Source organism: Coloeus monedula (assembly GCF_965178545.1).
Source record: "Coloeus monedula genome assembly, chromosome: 13".
NCBI lineage: Eukaryota > Metazoa > Chordata > Aves > Passeriformes > Corvidae > Coloeus > Coloeus monedula.
Genome location: NC_138793.1, coordinates 16,290,246 through 16,309,215, shown reverse-complemented (window position 1 = coordinate 16,309,215; position 18,970 = coordinate 16,290,246). Strand labels below are relative to the sequence as shown.

General features: G+C 39.0%; 1 protein-coding gene across 4 annotated transcripts; it reads left to right on the top strand.

Moving 5' to 3' along the window:
• The first annotated feature begins 86 nt into the window (after positions 1-86).
• Positions 87-14,978, top strand: CMC2 (C-X9-C motif containing 2). 4 transcript variants are annotated; one of them, XM_082289953.1, is made up of 4 exons: positions 87-173; positions 6,476-6,612; positions 10,738-10,809; positions 12,723-14,978. In XM_082289953.1, the coding sequence occupies exons 2-4, from the start codon at positions 6,532-6,534 to the stop codon at positions 12,795-12,797; spliced, it is 228 nt and encodes a 75-aa protein (XP_082146079.1). In that variant the 5' UTR covers positions 87-173; positions 6,476-6,531; the 3' UTR covers positions 12,798-14,978. The 4 variants fall into 4 exon arrangements, with proteins under 4 accessions (XP_082146079.1, XP_082146081.1, XP_082146080.1 ...); XM_082289955.1 differs by having other exon boundaries at positions 143-234; XM_082289954.1 differs by lacking the exon at positions 87-173 and adding an exon at positions 258-435.
• Positions 14,979-18,970: the final 3,992 nt, after the last annotated feature.

Here is an 18,970-nt window from a genome sequence, read left to right as displayed (position 1 = left end):
GCCGCCCGCCTTTCGAACCGACCAATCAGACCCCGACCGTGCCCGCCCGTCCAATCACACGGCTCTCCGCCTGCAGCCCCGCCCCGCCCCGGCGCCGGCGCCGTTCGCGCTCTTCGCTCTGAGGCGGCTTCCGGCCGGGACCGCCCGAGTCACCGCACCCGCCCTGCACCGGGGTGAGTGAGGGGCGGCCTCGGGCAGAGCCAGCGGGAAAGAGAAAAATTCGGGGAAAAGAGGGTGTGTAGGGAAACACCCCCCGACCCTCCTCTTCCTGCTGCCTTCTTCTCTTCCCACCGCCTGGCTTGGGGGGCCGTGACGAGCCGAGCTCGGGTCCGGCTTCTGTGACCTTCCGCTCACCGTGCATCGGCCCCTGGGCTTCCGAAGCGGTTTGGAAGGGCAGCTCTGAGCGGGATCAGGGGTGTCTCCGTTGTGGCTGCCGTAAGCTGCTCTTCCTGTGTCTGTGTGTCCCGTCCCTTCTTTAAGGCCTCCCGGAGTAGTGAGGAGCTGCGGACAGCGCGGGCTGGTTCAGTGGGACCCCCCTGCCTTAACCTGGTAACAGCAGCTGCCCCAGCCAGCCCCTCGCACCCCATGGCAGAACTGTGTTACTAAACAATGTTTACTTTCTGCCGAGTGCTACCTGCCTTTTGTCACGGGATCGGGCTGCTCGAGGGGTCAGAGCCTGTCTTTTCCAACATGGAAATGTGATCCTCTTGCTCTCTTTGACGGGGAAAAGCTGTTTTACAGTAAGCAAGAAGATTCTGTTAGGTTCATAACGTTCTTCTTTGGGAAATCAGTGAAATGGAGATGAGATGGAATGAAACCTGGTCTGGTGGATGGAGCTGATGTACTTGCTCTTGAAGTACAAGAGCAGCTGCCAGAACAGGAATTTGGTGACAGCACCTTGCCCTTATGTAATCGTAGAATGGATTGGGTTGGAAGGGACCTCAAAGATCATCTCGTTCCAACCCCCTGCCACGGGCAGGGACACCTTCCACTAGACAGTGCTTTACTTTTTCTGTCTGGATCTTTTTATTCTTAACTGTAGGTACTGAAAAGGCATAGCAGGAATAGGAAGAGACTGGTTCAATAATCTGTGATATAGTGTTGTATTGTGCAACGGTACTTGCAGTATGTTATAATAAAAATATCCCACTAAATGTCCCAAAACTCTGCTGATGTTTCTTGTAGGAATACGACCTTAAATAATTGCCAGGAAGTGAAAATGCCTTCTTGTGATTTACTCGATCACTTTAAATAAAACTGTAGAAATTAATATACAGTTGATGTTCAACCTGCTCTATTTCTTAGGACTAACACCTTAATTTGCTTTGCTAAGTATGAGATCAGGTATGATGTAGTTTCATCAGGTACTTACTAGTAAAAGTAGCAGGTGAATTCATGAGGGACATTGAACTGTTGACAAAATGGTGATGTAAAATGATAAAATCAGGATGAATCTTATTTATGAAATTTCAAAGATTGTTCTTTAGGTTCAGACAAAGTAAGTGCATTCTACATAAAGAAAAAGATCTAGAAGTAGACATAATTGACCCTTTTTCAATTTCCTTTCTAGTCTTCATAGATATGTTTCTAAATTATTTCCCCCCATTCTAATAAGTAATGTTGGGAAACCAGTGCATAGTTTCAGAGACCAAAATTCAAGAGGTTATGAGTAAATTTAGTAAGATTTAGCTAAGCTTAGTTTATTAAAGTGGATTTTAAAATTTCTTGGAGATGCTGGAAAGTTTGGGGTTATTGTCAATGTGCCTAATCACAGCCTTAAGGACAGCAGCACAGTGTGACACACTAATGTCCTGGTCTGGAAGATGTTAATGATATTATTGTTAGGTAGAGACAAAGTCCTGAGTTTTGAGTTCCCTTGGGTTTTGAAATGATGTGCATCAACTGCAATTTCTCATTTCACTGATCTCTGAGTACTCAAAGCTGTTGTCAAAATTCTTTGTGTATGAGAGATAACACTAGGAATGCAGGAGTTCTGCTGAAGTGTTACCTTGAGGTAACACCAGCCTGTTAGGTATGGAGCTGAATCCATTTTCTTTGCTAAAAATTTGTACAATCTTAGAGAAAACAGAAAGGATTTGACTAAACAAAAAGTTATTTGGATTGTAAATATTTATTACCAAACACCAAACAGAACAATACTGTGTAACTGAGACTGTGAAACTCCAGGTGTTTTGTCTTACTCAGGTTAGACAGTGACATTAACTGCAAAAATAAATGTTAAACATGGAGAGTAGAGTGGCTTCAGAGGAATTGCAGGTTTGTTCCCCTCCCTGCCATGAGTCCCTGTTGTGGTTTGCACGGTCCTGCTGCCGCCTTGTGGGTGTTGAGTGTTTGCAGCAAATGTTTGTCTTCTGTGGCGCTGTAGAAAGCAGAGTTCTGTGTTCTTGTTAAAGAGCTTCATCATTAGCAATGTAGGTGCTCAGATGTAATTTTTCATCATCAGGGTTGCTAAGCAAGGATTTGCATTTTGCTTTAAGAGGTCATTTTTCTTAACAGTGTGTGAATTCATGTGGTTTGGGGATTTTTTACCATTGACTTTAGAAAGTTGAAAAAATATGATTGTGTTCTTTTCTTATGGAAAATACTAAAACTTGGTTTAAAAAGTAGGCTTCTAACATGTTTTAATTAAATATGGAGGAAGCATCTTATGGAAACAATTACCTAGATGTAAACCTTCCCTTCGTTGTTGTCCCTCAAGTATGGAAATACTAAGCATTAGACTCATCAGCAAAACTAAAGGAACCTAATTTAGTTATCCTGCTGCATCAGGGAACTGGTTAGTTCATATTTATGGGAGATTCTGAGAAAAGAAGGGAACTTTTGTGGCTGACATGCTGACCTCGCATTTGATTTTGGGAAGAAGTGGGAATGTACCGAATCCCTTTGTTTCTCCACACAGCTGGGTCCTTTTGCCATAAGGAGGTCAGGAGGAGAAATCGGCACATGGAGAGAAATGAGCACTTTATCCTAAATTTTGGTGGCAAATATGAAATGCCCACAGTGTTCTCCCATGCTCTTTTGGGTCAGCCTTTGGTTTCTGCCTACTTCCTGGGTGTCTGCAGTTTTATTTGAATTTTGTAGTACATGTAGGTGTCTTTTGCAAATAATATTAAATATTTAATGTGTTGAACATATGTATAGATCAATTTTAAGACTAGGGATGAGTATCACATCTTGATAATTTATATGTTGATTGCTATTAGGAAATTTAAGTTGCTTGGTGTCCCAAGATTGCTTACACAAGGAATTATCTCATTATTTTTCTAAACAGAAATACTAGTATTGGAAGTTCAGTATCATTATTAGAGAATTTCCAGCTTTAGGCTTTTGATTTTTTAGAAAAAATTCTGGTTTATGTTGGAAACCATAAAGCTAGAATATTCTGTGTTTTCCCTACTTAAGGAGAAACCAGACAGAATATAATACTGGAACGAGACAATTTCTTAATTTTTTTTTCCCCAGAAGAATAGCATAGATTTAGAAACTGGTTTAGGAAGTTGAAAGATTAATTATCTTTATCCGTGTCTTCTATGTTCAGAGACTAATAGTTTACAGACATTTGCATTTTTAAGGTATTTTAACCAAATCATTGAGATAGCGATTTTTAATGCAATTTTTAACAAGGAAGAAAAAATTGCACTGAATCTCATATCAAACACATTAAAGGGAAGAACATTTCTGTGCAAACCAGTGAAATATGTCATTGCCATTATGTAAAGAGATAATTTCTTTACTTCTCTCCAAATATTCATTTCAGATATTAACATTTGCTTAGCATTTTGCAGTCCTAAAGCAATTCCTGTATTTTCTAAATGTTGTTCTTTTACTTCACTGCTACTATTTCTTGTACAGAAATTTTATATTACTTATTCACAATTTTGTCCCGTGATTTTTTTTTTGTTTGTTTTCCCAATGTTCTTTTATACTTCAATTCTTTATGAGCTACCACCTATACAAAATTCTGTCCATTTGGACTTAAATTCTGATAAGATGGCAACTTGCAATTCTTATGTTTCATTAGAATGTTATTAAAAAGAAATGAAAGAAACCAATGTCCTTTCTTCACACACATTGTCGTTTCTCTTGAAACTCTTTGAAACGACTGAGATCAGTCATTCCCCTCCAGCAAAAAGATTAGCCTTCCCTGCTCATTTATAGATCACTGTCTAATCTGACATTTCTAAACATCAATTTAATATTTAGCACTGCTAACACTGCTCCGTCATAACTTCAGAAGTGCTTAAAGGCTCCAGGGAAGCTCAGAAAGATGTTTTGTCCATCGCAGCCTGCATTGAACGGAGTGCTATTAATTGAACTTGAAACTTTCTAATACTAGCTGACTAATGCTAGTTGGTAACTAGAATATTATTTGAAAATGTCAGGAGTACCGATCTATGAAGTGGTGTGACAGTTAACACCTTTGATTTGTAGCATCTATTCTCCAAGAGGTGCCATTGGAAAAGTCCCTTGGAGTTGTTAGAAGGCTTTTAATTGATGAAACACACCATCACCTCTGTTTGTGGCATTGATGGCTTTCATCAACAATCTGAGAATAATATTGTAAACAATGGCAGTGACTACTAATCTTAGTTTAGAAATAATGTATCTTTCCTTGAAATGCTCCATTTGACTTCCGGGCCTGTGCTGATGTGCATTCCCTGTTGCATTAGGACACTGCTCTTGCTTTCTTCTGAGACTGCCAGCTCCGATGACAGTTTTAGGAAGTGCGGGCAGAGGCTGAATGATGAAGAGCTTTAATAATCATCTGGGTTCACACGTGTTAAAGTAACACACAGCCATTGAGCAGGTCACCCTCTCAGGGGAATGCTAACTCCAGAGCTATCAGAAAAGCTCTACTGATAAATTTAAAACATATTGACTTTGTGTGGCATGCAATCAAAAGCTGGTAGCAATAACACAGCAGGGTTCTTAATCACTTTGCTGTTACAGCCGTGCTCCTGCTGTCATATTTCTAAAGGTTCATTTGTTAATTTGTTGAAAAGAATGCTTAAGCAACTTGTACAGTTTCCAACAACTTCTGTGCTAAGAGTAAGTGTAGTGTAACGTTAGACTTCCAGATAGTCTGGGGGAAGGTTTTTGGAAGAAAATCACTACACCACTATGTGGAACATATTCTCATGGTTCTCAAGAGGCTTTTAAATGTTTGGATTTTTAAAATTAAGTTTGCTTGTGGGAATCTAACTCTTGTTAAGCTGAACACATGATGGGAACTACTGGGTATATGAATGTATGTGGCTCTTTAAGCCGAACATACTCCTTGAGCATTTTAGGAATAGCAGTGGAGATTATAGCTGTCAGCACTTCAGCTGACTTTTGGGATTTTGCAATGGTAAAATCTGACCATTAGCTACTTTTATTTGTCCAGTCCGTCTTGTAGGAGTGTTAAGACAGTGATGGCTGCTTGATACAAGTTGTAGTGGTGTTTGCCTGATATATTGCAACTGGAAAGGTGATCCCTTTGGGAGAAGGGGAAATGACAAGTTACTAAGTAAACAAACGAACAGGCATCTCTCTAATTCAGTGGCACTATGTGCCATAAAAATAAAATTTTGCCCAGATGAGCCCATTTGTCCTGGTATGAACTGGACTTTTCTCCTCCCCTTCCTGATGGTCTTCCTGAACAAAGATGTCAACTTCTTTCAGCCACTGTCACATGATGCTTTCAGTCCATTTCGGCTAAAGAACTTGCTCCCTCCCTACCTAACCCTGCAGGAAAGGGTGTTCCCTTTTAGTGTTCCAGAGAGAAAACTTGAGGGAAGCCGAAGTGCTTCCTGCCACAATCTGACAGAGTGGGGGATTCATGTAGAAGACGAGTCCAGTTGCTTTTCAAAGGAGCACAGAGAAGAGCAAGAGGCAAAAACATGGAATTGCAAGAAGGGACATTTCAATTCTGAGTGATTTAAAAAAAAATATCATTACTGATGAAGTGATTAAATACCGGTATTTAAAGCATCACCAATGTCTGGATTAGGATTTTTTTAAAACCGTGTAGATAACTAAAAAAAATGCCAGTTGTCAGAGTGCGGTAATGCAATAGCATTGTGCTTCCTGTTGTAATCTTTGTAGAAGGTAGAAAGAAAATCACATACACTTAGCTTTTTAAAGCAAGAAAGCAGAAAATTGAAGTAGGAAAGTGAAAAGATAATCTGGAGTTCAAGAAAGATTAGTGCTGCCAGAGCGTCTCTGAAAATTAAAATCCCAGCTGCATGCTTACATCTGTGATAGTCAAGATAATAAACTTCTAGTTGACTGTTAACATTTGGGTTGTGTAGAAGATCAGATATGTACTGGGTTTAATGACTGTAACCATGTAATATAAATTATATGCATTAAACTGCATTTTGATCTCAGATATTTTTTGTTAAAATAATACTGTGATAATACCTTTTGTGTTAAATCAGACTTGCTAGTTACACTGTCTTAATGTTGGCAGGTGGAAATTTTCTCAGATTCTTGTCCTTGTGCTACTAAGATCATCTCTAACTAAAGATGCATCCAGACCTGTCTCCTCATCTGCACACTGAAGAGTGTAACCTAATTATCAGTCTGCTCAAGAAGTGTCACAAGGAGGTAAGGAGTGTTGAGCTAAGAGTGGGTGGGTTGGGGAAATTTGTGTCAGATAAATTAGTGATGATATTATATGGTTGTGAAGAGAAAACCCTCCTCTAGGCAGAGCAGCCATGAAATATAGCTGGTGTATTTTCACTGAAGAGCTATCTGATGCCTGTATGTAAAGTGATTTATTTGGGAAATATAACATACCTTAAAATTTTCTGTGCTACAGCTTAGCACTTAGGGAACTATTTTAAGGACTGAAATAACTTCTGCAGCTCTTAGTACTGTGTGCCCCTCAAAAAACAATAATAAAATCAGCATAAAATGCCCTCTTTTTGTATGCTCATGGCATTTCCATATTCCAGCTGTCCCCGGGGCAGTTGGTCAGTGTGGTTATAAGGAGATGTGTTGATGGGGATCCCAACAGCCTCATGCATGACATTCACTGTTTGGAGAGCTAATTGGGAATTACTGCTTGTCTTCCATCTTCTTAAATAGGCACCTACCCAAGGATATGAAATGTGATATTGTCTTCAGGCTTCTGCAGGCTCTTCATTGCTTCAAGATAATGGAATAGTCATCTCACTTGTTTAAAGGCCTTTTTAAAAATTGCTTTGTCTATGTCTTCTGCACCTCTAGCTGTACAAGATTTGCCCCCTGCATTGAAAGCTTTCTGCTGCATCATTGCAATGTTGTTTCTGTTAATTATTTTCCTAGTATACTCTAAAGAGATGTTCTGTAGAGATAATCTTGCTGTATTTGTGCATAAAAAGTTAAATTTCGTAGTTTCTACTGAGATGAAAATACATTTAAATATTCACTATGAATGTGAAAACTCTGATTTACACCACAATATGCAATCTACAATATTTTCACCTCCATGTTCAGTTGTGACATGGATACTTTTTTCTAATGCAGTTAGTTAGATTCTAAGACAATACAAATGTTAGCTTTACTGTTTTGAGCAGAATTCTAAATTTTTATTTTCAAAAGCCATAACAGGATGAGAAGCAAGGCTGATAATTCACAAAATGTGAGAGAAGACGTTTTAAGTGAAAGAGGGATAACAACATTTTTGCAAGGTTTTAAAGTAGCCAAAGTAACATTAAAAACATTTTCTGCACCACACTTTGTTATGATTTCTAAATTACAACAATGAAGGGAGCAGACTTTTAATACTAAAATACATTTCAGGGAGTATATTGTACTGGTTTTCTTCAGCAACATGCAATTTGTTTTTGCTGGCACTTGGAGTGCAGTGTCTTCAAACATAAGCACACTGCAGCCTGTTGATACAATCCCATAGGTGGTACTTCCCATTCCACTGCTCCTGTACAGAACATCTCCAAGCTTTAAAACTAAAAGTTGTATTAAATGTACAAGTTACGCTTTTTTTTCTGAGTTCAGAAATTTTAATTTGCCTAAAAATGCTTCAGGTAATTTGAGAGATTGTAGAGACTTACTTTCTTTCTTTTTTTAGTTGGTTTGTTTTTTTTTTTTTTTTCCCAGCAACTTTAATGTTGTAGGTAAGTGTTCAATAGCTAGAACTGAGAACACTTTGTGTGCATTAAGTACAATAGTATTGGAAAGATTGTGAAATAAAATGACCATCATTTAGGAGGAAAATAGGCAGTATGTAAGCAATATAAAATTAAAGTTTTGTAATTATTTTTTCATAATTATGAAAACAAATCCAATCAGGAAAGAAAATACATTCAGATTTGTCCTGATTTTTGGTACATACAAAGCTGGGCTTTCTATACTTTCAGTAGGAATGCAGCAGTAGTGATTTACTGCTTGAAAGTAATGGTTGTCTGGCTTTTTGTTTGTGGTTTGGTTTTTTTTGTTTTAAATGAATGTCCAGAAGTACCCTGGACTTGTATGACATAGCTTGTTAGACTGCCTTGAGAACTGGAACTAGAAGGTGCACTTGAACTTCTTGGCAGCAAGTGATTCAAAGGAATCTATTGTTAATCTGATTTATGAAGGGACTAGGAGCAGCACTAATAGTCATGCACAGAATTATATTCTCTTAGTTGTGTTTGAAGTTGATCTTTACATGAAGAGGATTTACTTTTGTCAGTCTTGTGCTCAGCTGGGAGAGGATATTTGTGCTGGCAGTCTCAGAACAGAAAGGGTGAGGATGACTTCTTTCACACTTAATTGAAAGGGAGCAATACTTTTTCATTGGAAATTCCAGGGGAATGTACTGAAATATTCTTTTTAAATTGAAGTCACTGAAACTGAAGTCAGTGATCTTAATGAGTTATTGGTGACTACTGCTGTTTTCTTATAATGCCAAAATGTCTTAAGAACCTTCATCTATAATTTAAATCACTGTTCCTGAGGGATGAAAAGCATTATTTTTTAATTGGGTGTCCGTTTTCACAACAGTCAATTTGATTTACTTTATCGCTAATCTAGAACCTGCCCGTATATCAAGTTTTGTATCTAGTGAAGAGAGGTTAATGGGATTTCTATTTGATGTCACTTTTTTTTAATAACTCCACTCTGATGCCAAGTATGTGCTATAAGTAGACTAATTTTTATAGGTAACAGCTCAAAGAAATGTATATTGTCTTGCAATTGTAGCACTGTAATAGGTGTAATAGGTATTTTTGAGAAACTGATTCTTTTTTTCCCTCATAATCTCAGCCAAGAAGTTGACATTTTAGGAATCTGGCTAAATAAACATAGATTAAACCCACTGTATTCAGAGTGGAGTTAGTTTGAAATGTGAGCATTCACCTTGAAATTTAATATGCAGGTATGAGAGTAGAACACAAAATTGAATCTGTATTAGCTGAAATAAGAATGTTGTAAAAGCAAGATTAGCATGCAGTAAAGTGATCACTTATACCATGCAACTGCTTCAGAGTCATCTGATGCCCTTTATAAATCACAGAGGTATAAACAAGCTAATTATAGCACTGCTATAGTTAAGTGTTTGTCATAAACTTTATTAACCCACTCCTACTTCCAGTTGTGTTCTGTTGGCTGAGATCTTGTTCATTGTTTGAATCTTTTATAGTCTTCCTGTGTCACTTGTATAAATCCACCTGGCTGCTGGTCAGCTATGGAAATGCACATAGGTTTCCCTCTGAAATATGGAAGTGTCTTCATTTGCATCTGTTTTGTTCTTCATGGTTTTTTTTATTTAAGTTCATTAGTTGTCTGCAAGATTGGCCAAGTTGTCTCCATTGATTGTGTAGCTGCAAATATCTACTAAACCTGCCCCCCCCCCTTTCAGGTCTTCTAAATCACTTGGATGCTCTGCTGCCAGGTTCTGCCATGAGATTCTGTGGCATGGCACAAGTATCCCCCTGAAAAAGCAGTCCTTCTAAAACCATGCATTCTGAGAGAGGTTTAATGCTTGATAGTATGCAGTTGCTTTAGGAAATGTGGGCTAAGAGGACAGATTTTTATGGTGAATGTCATCATGTTAGCTGTGGAGAGCCCTCATGAGGACAAGGCGTGCAGTTTTTCAGAAACTAAGGCACACTTAAATTTGCGTAAGGCCCACAGTTGACCTGTGCCATAAAGATGAGAAATGCATCTTATTTATTAACCTCAAGATCCACAGAGATTTTTTATACTGGTTCTAACGTTCCAATCAATTAAACCTAGTGCCTGCATCTTCTGGACCAACACCACATTGTTCGTGTAGCTGGGATAATGGAGCAGTGAATCCTTTGCCTCTCTAGGTCACAAAGAAATAATGAAAGCTAAAGCTGGGAGGATGTTGCCTCTGTACCACAAGCTGGAGTTCAGAATATTTATTTTTTGTACATTATTTAATTTAGTGTGAGTGAGAGTTGTGAGACTGACTTCTAGATCAATAAAATGTATGTTCTGCGTTTAGACAACAGCTTCAGCTTAGGTGTCCTCCTTTAGTCTTGTTATATATGGTGGGTACCTTCAACTTTCAGCAAGGTAGGGATGGCTCAAGTGAGCTTTAGGAGTTGCTCGAACTTCTTCCTGCTTGGGGGAAAAAAGTTACCAAACACCACTTTTCACAAGAAAGGGAGAGGAAAAGAAAACCAGTATATGTTGAAAAATGCCAATGAATTGAAATAAATTTAGAGCTTCAGAGGAAGAAACCTTTAAATTGTAATTTTTTCTTTCTCCTTAACTCATCAGCACAATGTTTTGAAGTTTTTTGGTCATTGCAATGATATTGACCGTGAGATGCGGAAGTGCTTAAAAAAAGAGGTAAGGAATAAATTTACTGTGAGTTAAATGCTTAATAAAAAATGGGAGAGAACTAGAGTTGCTTTTTACTAAATGGTACGAATCAATAAATGTAAGCACATTCTGGTGTGGGCACTTGAGACCAAATTTAAACTTTTTTTGATAAATTTGTCAAGTAAAATCTGGCATCAACAAATGGTGTGTATTTTTTGATATACAAAAATAGGCAAACACATTTTAATGAAACAAATATTGCAGATAGGAACTGGCACTTCACAGATTGCTTCTGACTTTTTTCCTTTTTTTTTTTTTAGTAGTGATATTTGCACAGAATTAAATAGAAAGCAGTAATGGTCACTTCTGCATAAGTAACACTTAAAGCTGAAGTCAGTTATACTGATGGAAAGTACTTAATGAGTTGCTGAGTTAGGCCCTAAATGAAAATATTGCTGTATTACATCTGCAGATATGAAGGAATGAAGACTATGGGAGTTCAAGTGGATTAACTGTCTTAATAGCCACATTTTCAGAAGAGTGTCAACTGTTCTTTATATTTATGGTGGTTGTGCCTACATGACAGAACATATAAATGAGCATTTCACGCACCTTTTAACTTGAAATTGTACTTTCTAATTTTGACATAAATTTCACCATACTAAAAGGTTTCTACATAATCTTATTATTCTTATTTTTTCTTCCATTGAAGCCTTTACATTAAAGGAGTTCTTGATGATTATATTTGTCTGCCTTCTTAAAATGTGCCTATATTGATATGCCATTACTAGGAAGCCCCTGAAAGGTTGTTCAGAAATACTGAATAGGTAAAGATAGAGCTTTTAAAGATCCATTGTTCTCATTCTACGTACAAACATGGATGGGTTATTGAAAAATTAAATATTGGCAAGGGAAAAAGTTAAGCATTCTGTAAAGGTTAAGTAATGTTTCGGGTCATTATTTCAGTTATAGACCAATCAGTATAATGGATGAAAAACTGCAAATCCATTTCAAAATCAATTTCTTTAGTAGTTTATTACATTATATAGAGAACTGAATATTTGTGGCTTACTTCGGTTTTATTCTTGATACCAATTATTAAAAAATTGAACAAATATATGCTCTAATCTAAGGGTAAGAATAATTTGCTTCTCATGAAATACAGATCAGATGATGCATTGATTTTTAATTTTTCATTTATTTGAGCCATGAAAATGTTTCCTTTTTGTTTGCAATGAAAGAGAGGCTCTTCAAGTTTCTGCTAGTGCAGGGCCATACTTGAAAGCATGGTGGTCTTATACATGTATGTTAACTGTGAAGGCTTTCTTGGTTCCATTTTACACTGGAGTCCTGCCTCTGATGTGGTTCTTGTTTAAACCATTAAAAATCCCCACATGCCTTACACTCATTCAATCCAAATTTGCCTTTGTTCCTTTCATCTTGGTATCCTGCTTTATCTGTGCATATAATTAATGACCAGGATCAAAAATAGACCAAGTCTGTGATGACAAATTCATGTTTCAGAAGGCAGACACACATTAATCAGCATCTTGTGAAAGGAAAAGAGCCTGACCTGTGCTCTAGAATAGCACCAGAGCAACTATTTTTCCTAGTTCGTGTGAAGTGTAGCTGTCATACGTTAGATCTGTGTATAATTAAGTTCCTCCTTAAGATTAACTGAATCTTCTTTATTAGATTGTTCTAATACTCTTTAGCTTAATAACCTCAAACTTAGAAACCTGTATTTTAATGGAATAAATGTTAATTTCAAAGTAAAAATGAACCTGTATGTATATATTAACAAGAGCTGTATTTCTAAAGCATCAGTCAAATATATTGTTTCTGTTCCTGGGTAAAAAAAATGCTTTCTACAGTTTTAAATTTGACATATCTATTTAATGATAACAGCTGATCTATTAATTTTCTTATCTGTCTTCCAGTATGAAGAAAACAGGCTCAGAAACCGGGAGAAACGACAGAGGATAATTAATGCTCACAAAGCCTCAGAGAAGTGAGCTGTGCTGTGGCTGGACAGCTGCAGCTCCATAGGGACATCCACTTGGAAGCTGACAGAATACTTGTGTTTCATCACCAATGTCAAGCCTCTGGTTTGTGAAATGGTGACGAAATAAATGCATCACTCACAACCTAACTTAATTTTTGACCTCTAAAAGAAAACTACTGTGGCAAGTCTTTGTTCTGGCACAGTTTTATGATTATTAAGTAATGAGGAATCGGTGTGTGTGAGGTACTATATATTCAAGGCTGCTGTGTTCCCCACTTTACTGAGTTGCATTTATTTCCTTGTGTTTAGCAGTTTCTCTTACATATCTTGGGTTTTGTAGGGTTTTTTTGTTTGTTTTTCATTGCAAAACACTAAATTACTTTTTCCATCACTTTTTTAGTGTTGTGATAACACTTAGTAAATGGATTAGGAAAAGGAAATTTTAAACAGATGTGGATTGAAATTGGAAATTGCCTATCAAGGAATAATTGGAGTTCTAGTATTTTTATTGGAGCTAAAAGGATGAAGCTACTGTCTTCAGCTGAGAAGATTACAAATCCTCCCTGCCAACCATATGTACAGTGTAGACTGCTGTAAGACAATTTGTTCATCATACCCAAAGCATGCGGCTTTAGAAATCCAGAATGGAACATTTTCAGGGATTTACAAAGCTTCGCCTTGATTTTTGTTGAGTACAGTCAATATGTGCTGAGTGATTTTTGAAGAGGAGTGCTGCCAAAATACAAGCTAAAGTTCTTCCATTTTCTCTGGTACAAAGGTAAAGTTACGACTATTGAGGTTGAAGCAAAGCTGACACTGAAGTGCAAGAAAAGTGTAACTTTTGAGGCAAGTCAATATGTATTGTGTTACCAAGTTGCCTTGTTAGCCTATAAAAGGTGTTTATTTGCCATCAAACTGCTGAAAGCCCGGAACAAGTCTCAGAATTCAGAAGATTTGATATCAAAACATACACTGGTTTGTCCAGTGATGGAGCTGCTTCTCTGTGTGTCTGCTGGATTCACCTTTTAAATAATGCCTCTGTTCTACATAGCAGCAAAATACTTTTTTAAAAAATAAATTTTGTTGAGCCAAATACACAAAGTGTCTAGAAACCTTTTGAAAAAAAGGTGTCTATTCTACAGTGAATTACATGGTTTGTTGTAAGAACCATTGTTGATACTCAGTCTTGGAATTGGTACATGCCCCTATTTTTGGAATAAAACTGTGTTTGTGATCTGTTTTGAAAGGTGAATTAGATAGAATAATTTTACTTATTTTTCAATACCTGGATGGACCCAATTAAATCAGTAAAACTTAACCACAAATGTTTTCAATGAAAGCTCCAAGCAAAGCTGAAGCAATTGTTTCTGCATCTTGACATGCTGTTTGTCTTTTGGAACAAGTAAATGATGCACTGTTTGAATTCATACTTGAATGGTTGGAAGTGGTGCACTCTTTATTGGTACTTTCGGAGTATTTTCAGAGTACTTTGTAGTGAACTCCCCTATCTGGGAACTCTGCGTCCATGATACTTCTTCCATTTGAGAGGACACAACCTACTTCAGGCAAGCTCTTAAATAGGATTGTAGCCTTTAAGTAAATAAATAAATTGAGAATTGTTCTAGAGATTAGGTTGAGAACCTGATATCTGAGTGCAGAAGCACTGAAGCTTTTGTTTCTTTAATCAGCTTCTGTGAGTCCCGATATTTCACACAGCAACAAAATAAGAAACCAAGAGCCACTTAACACAGCTCATTAGTCACAATCATGTTTGCAAAGATCAATGTGCTTAGTGAATGAAAGACCAAATGGCACACACAATTCCTATTGATACTTTCAACTACATTTATTTATAAATCTATTTTAGAGATCAGCTTTGTTTACCTAGTAAAAGTCTGATCATGGTCATCCTTCTGTTTCTCTTTGCTAATTGCCCACTAGTAGTGTGATATGAGAGTGCCCATTGTTTCCTGTGGGTTTTGTTCCTTTTGTTTGACAGAATTCATGTTGCTAATTTGATCTTGAAGCTGAAAACCTGTGGTGTAATAATACATATGATTTATCTGACAGAGAAAGAGGTAAGGGTGAAATACTAAATGTGGGGTTTTTTCTTGTTTCCTAAAGTAAGCTTGGGTGAAATAAACCTTATCTCTATAGAAATAAATATATATCTCTATAGACTTTGAAGACACTTTATTGTAATGTCATTTGTCTATAGGAGCATTTTTCCCATTGTTCTTTCTGAAAGAGCATATTTGAGAGAGAAGAGAAAAAGAAATCTGATGTAATTTTTTGTCGTGTTGTATGTGAAAAGCTCATAGGTGTTTCACATCAGAAAGTGAAGAAGGGGGAAACAGAGAGGGCAAATGGCAGCTCCGGCCAGAGTGGTAAGGATTTTCCATACTGAAATGCCATGAAAGTCTAGGATCCATGGACAGGAGGAGGACAGAGTAAAGGGAATTACAACTGTTGAAAATCCCTCCAGCTTTACCAGAAATACCTGGTAACACTGTTTATAGTGTACTTTTTCTTGCTGGAAAACTAAATTATGACATTCTGTTTGCCTTATTTTGAATTTTTTTAAAATTTATTTTATAGTAGAAGGAAAAATATTCTGCTGAATAGCAGCAGCATAGTGTAGGAACAGCAGGGCGAGTTCTTGCTCTGGTGTTAAGTTCTTTATACAACAGGGCTTGAATCTGGTGCTCCTGTTAAGCTGCAGTGCTGAGTGTTAATGTATTATGAATGTACTGCTCGTCTTTCCCTGTAAACTTTAGTTGGTAACATCCTCAAGAAATTATATTCTTTGTTGCTGATAAGGGCAATGTGTGGTTTCTAGACCTTGAAGCAAAGCCTTGATTTAGTTGAGCTGACTGTACAGTTTGGGTGAGGACTAGTCCTGTGAGTTAGTTATTCCCCCCATTACTGGAAATCACTGTAATGAATATTTCCGATGTGTTACACACTTTGCTGAAGCTCCACACCTCACGTATAAAGTGTAGTTAACGGTCAGGCAATCCTGAATTTGGCACTGCCCATGCTTTAAAAAAATTCATGGTATCTAATACAAATTCTTTCTGATACAAGTGAAAGCACACTTTTGTGGAATACCTAAAAGGATTTGAACAACTGGAAAACTGATACCAGATTCTGATAGTTGAGTTAAAAATGAATTTTTAACATTAGTGCTTGAGCAAAGGAGATTCTCTACCTGGACAACATAATGGATTTTAGTGCTGCAACTTAATGTTACATGTTGAGTTTTATTAATATGAACTAAAATGGAGTATCAGCAAATCTTAGTGGTCCCGTTAGATTATTTTACAGGCTCAGTGATAACCACGCTGCTCCTCAACAGAACCTGCCTTGCAGTACATGAAGGTCTACTAATAAAAACATGAAAGTGAATAGTAAATTCACATCAGGTTCCCCAAACCCACTTAAATTGCTGTGTACCAAAAAATATATCAATGGGAACAAAATATATATTTAGCCTGGAAATGGTTCTTGTGGAACCATCATGCTTTAAAATTATTCTTTTGAACTATTTGGTGACATTTTAAAGGCTGGGAACTTTCATGTGGTGCTTTTGCTTTAACCAGTGAGACTTTTATTGGTATTTTAATGTAGACCCTTAGATAAAACAAGATACATTTCAAAGATACAAGTGAGCAGAAAAATCTTTTGGGGCATTCATTACCTGGAAAAATGTTACTGATGGCTTGACAGAGCTCATCCCCAGTACAGACATCAGCCGTCCACAACCTGGAGATGTGTTTCAGCTTGGCAAAAGCGTCAAGTGCCTGAAAGAGTATGGATATGTGTTGCTACAGGAACGCTGATATAACCATGTCATCCGCAAAACTGAGGTGCTGAGAGCAAGGGACTTGTTTTGTTAGCATGACATGAGAGGTCTAATTTTTACAAAAACCTTTGACTGAAAACTATTCTTGACCTTTCCTGCCAGCAGCCCGGGGCTTGAGTAGTTTGCCTTGAAGTAAATCTGATTTCCCCTCCAGCCCTGGGCTGAGGCGGCTGCTCCCCGCGCTGGCATCACCGCTCTCCGGCTGTGTCACGATGCCGGCGGTGACTGCTGCTCCGTCCCTGCGGTGCCACTGGGAAGCCCTTCGTTACACACTGCCAGGAAGAACGCTGGGAATGTTTTGGTATTCTTCCCGAGCGCTGGCAGAACTGCTCGCTGTCAGCCGACAGACGCCGGACGTGACCGTGCCCAGACGGGGGCGGCGGCCGCTTCGCAGCTGCACAAGGCGGCCTCCGCTGCCTCCCGGGGCCAGCCGCCAGCGCTCGGCGCTGCGGGATCACCGCGATCGGCAGTGCCGTCTCCACTCGCCGCCTGGCAGCCGGGAACGTCGCCAGGCTCGGCGGCCACGACCCGGCCTCCCGCATCCCGTTCCCCCATCCCGTTCCCCTCATTCCGCATCCCGTTCCCGCACCCCGCGCCGCGGGGCTCGGCAGCGCCGCCCAGCGGCCGCTCCGTCCCGCGGGAGGCGGCGGCATCTCCGCCGGGCGGGCGGGGCTCCCTCAGGCCGCGCCGCCATCTTGGCGGGGCCCTGGGTGGTTGTGCTCCCTCAGCCTGGTGGTGTCGAGGTGCTGGGTTTTGCCCAGGTGCTGGGGCTGTGCTGAGGAATGGCCTTAGCCCTCGTAAGAACAGGGTGCTCGGTGCTGGTGAGGTGCCATCGCCACTGGATTCTGTGCAGCCCAACCACAGTGTCTGCCTCGGGTAAAACAACATCCACACTCTTCCCTCATGGGGCACGAGTTGTCGCAGCTGACCCCCGTGCTCTGACATACTCTGCATGCTATTGATCGTTCGTTGATGCTGAATTCTATTGCACAATCATACTTCTATTTATCACCCACTTTATTTATTTATTTAAATCAAGTCCATGTTGTGCTCAGAACAGCACTGTTGAAATAAGCAAATGTGGTTGGACTTTGCTGTGTCCAGTGCTGAGCAGGGCCCTGGTGCAGGGCCCCACGTGTGGCCACAAGCCACAGGGGGGATCGGCGCTGACATTACCAAAAATCCTCTCTATGGTGTTTGGTAGCATTAGAAGACTAGACCTCGCTCTCTTCTATCCCCCTGGGTTGGTAGCTACAGCTGCAAGATGTATTTTAGAAAGAGCTATGTTGTGCCCTAATACAGGCATTCCTGTTTTCCAAAGTTCAGCAGGATGTTGGAACTGGTTGATTCACCTGGCTCTGGAAGCAGCCAGGAATAAAAGGTCATCCTCAAAGACAACTGGCATGGATGCAGTTTTGATTTATTAGTGATTCATTTTGTGTAGCATAATGGTTGGTTTGTCACTTGCTTTGGGTATTCTGTAATATTGTAATTATTTATCCAGTGGTACCTTAGACCATTCATGCAATGCACAAAACAATCCACCTCAGCTGTCTCTGTTAATTGAAAACTGCAGCTTTTAATTGTTAACTTTCCTCTAGCTTTCAGAGCTACATATTTGTGTGGTTTATTTAGTTGTGTTTTGGTTTGGTTCATATTCTAACATTCCTGGTAATGAATATATAAAGTACTTTGTGTCTAAGTGGCATTAGTTAGACAGCTGCGGTTACGAACAGCCCACATAATCATATTAAATCAATATTAAATGTGTGCTACTGAATAGTTGTCTTTGGGATGCTGATGGTCCCAATTTAATTTAAACTTCATCCCACTAGTGCTTCTAAAAAATCTCAGAGGAAAACAAATCAAAAATCAAACCCCCAAATGAGTAACTCCAAATGGAATAACAGATCTTTCATAATTGGTCCACAGTGGCTTCATTTAGGTGGATGTACAAGTGTGTGGTGTGTGGCAGCAAACAGTCCAAAGCCTTTTGGCTGTTCACTGCAAGAGAGGGAACAACTGTGGAGAAGGGGTGTCAAGATGCCTTTTTTGGTGTGATAAGAGAGTTTATTTGAACTAGGAAAATAGAAAAGGCTCGTTTGAGTCATGATATTTTCTGCAAGGAGAAGATGTAAATATTAGAAGTTTCTTCAGAAAGCCAGTTTGTCCTCAGTGTGATGCAGCTGTGCTGCTGTTGGTTCTGTTTGCAGGATGGCCAAGAATAGATGGTAAGGGTTGAAGAGGGGCAGCAACAAGGAAACCTGACACTTTCCTCTGGAGCTACTTGATATTCAAAATGGAGACTCTTAAATCAT

What these genes read in the sequence shown, in the direction of transcription:
- CMC2 (XM_082289953.1), top strand. Translation starts at nt 6,532, where the DNA reads ATGCATCCAGACCTGTCTCCTCATCTGCACACTGAAGAGTGTAACCTA. An exon ending in TCAAGAAGTGTCACAAGGAG is followed by an intron (nt 6,613 to 10,737) that starts GTAAGGAGTGTT and finishes TTAACTCATCAG; the next exon opens with CACAATGTTTTGAAGTTTTT. An exon ending in GGAAGTGCTTAAAAAAAGAG is followed by an intron (nt 10,810 to 12,722) that starts GTAAGGAATAAA and finishes TCTGTCTTCCAG; the next exon opens with TATGAAGAAAACAGGCTCAG.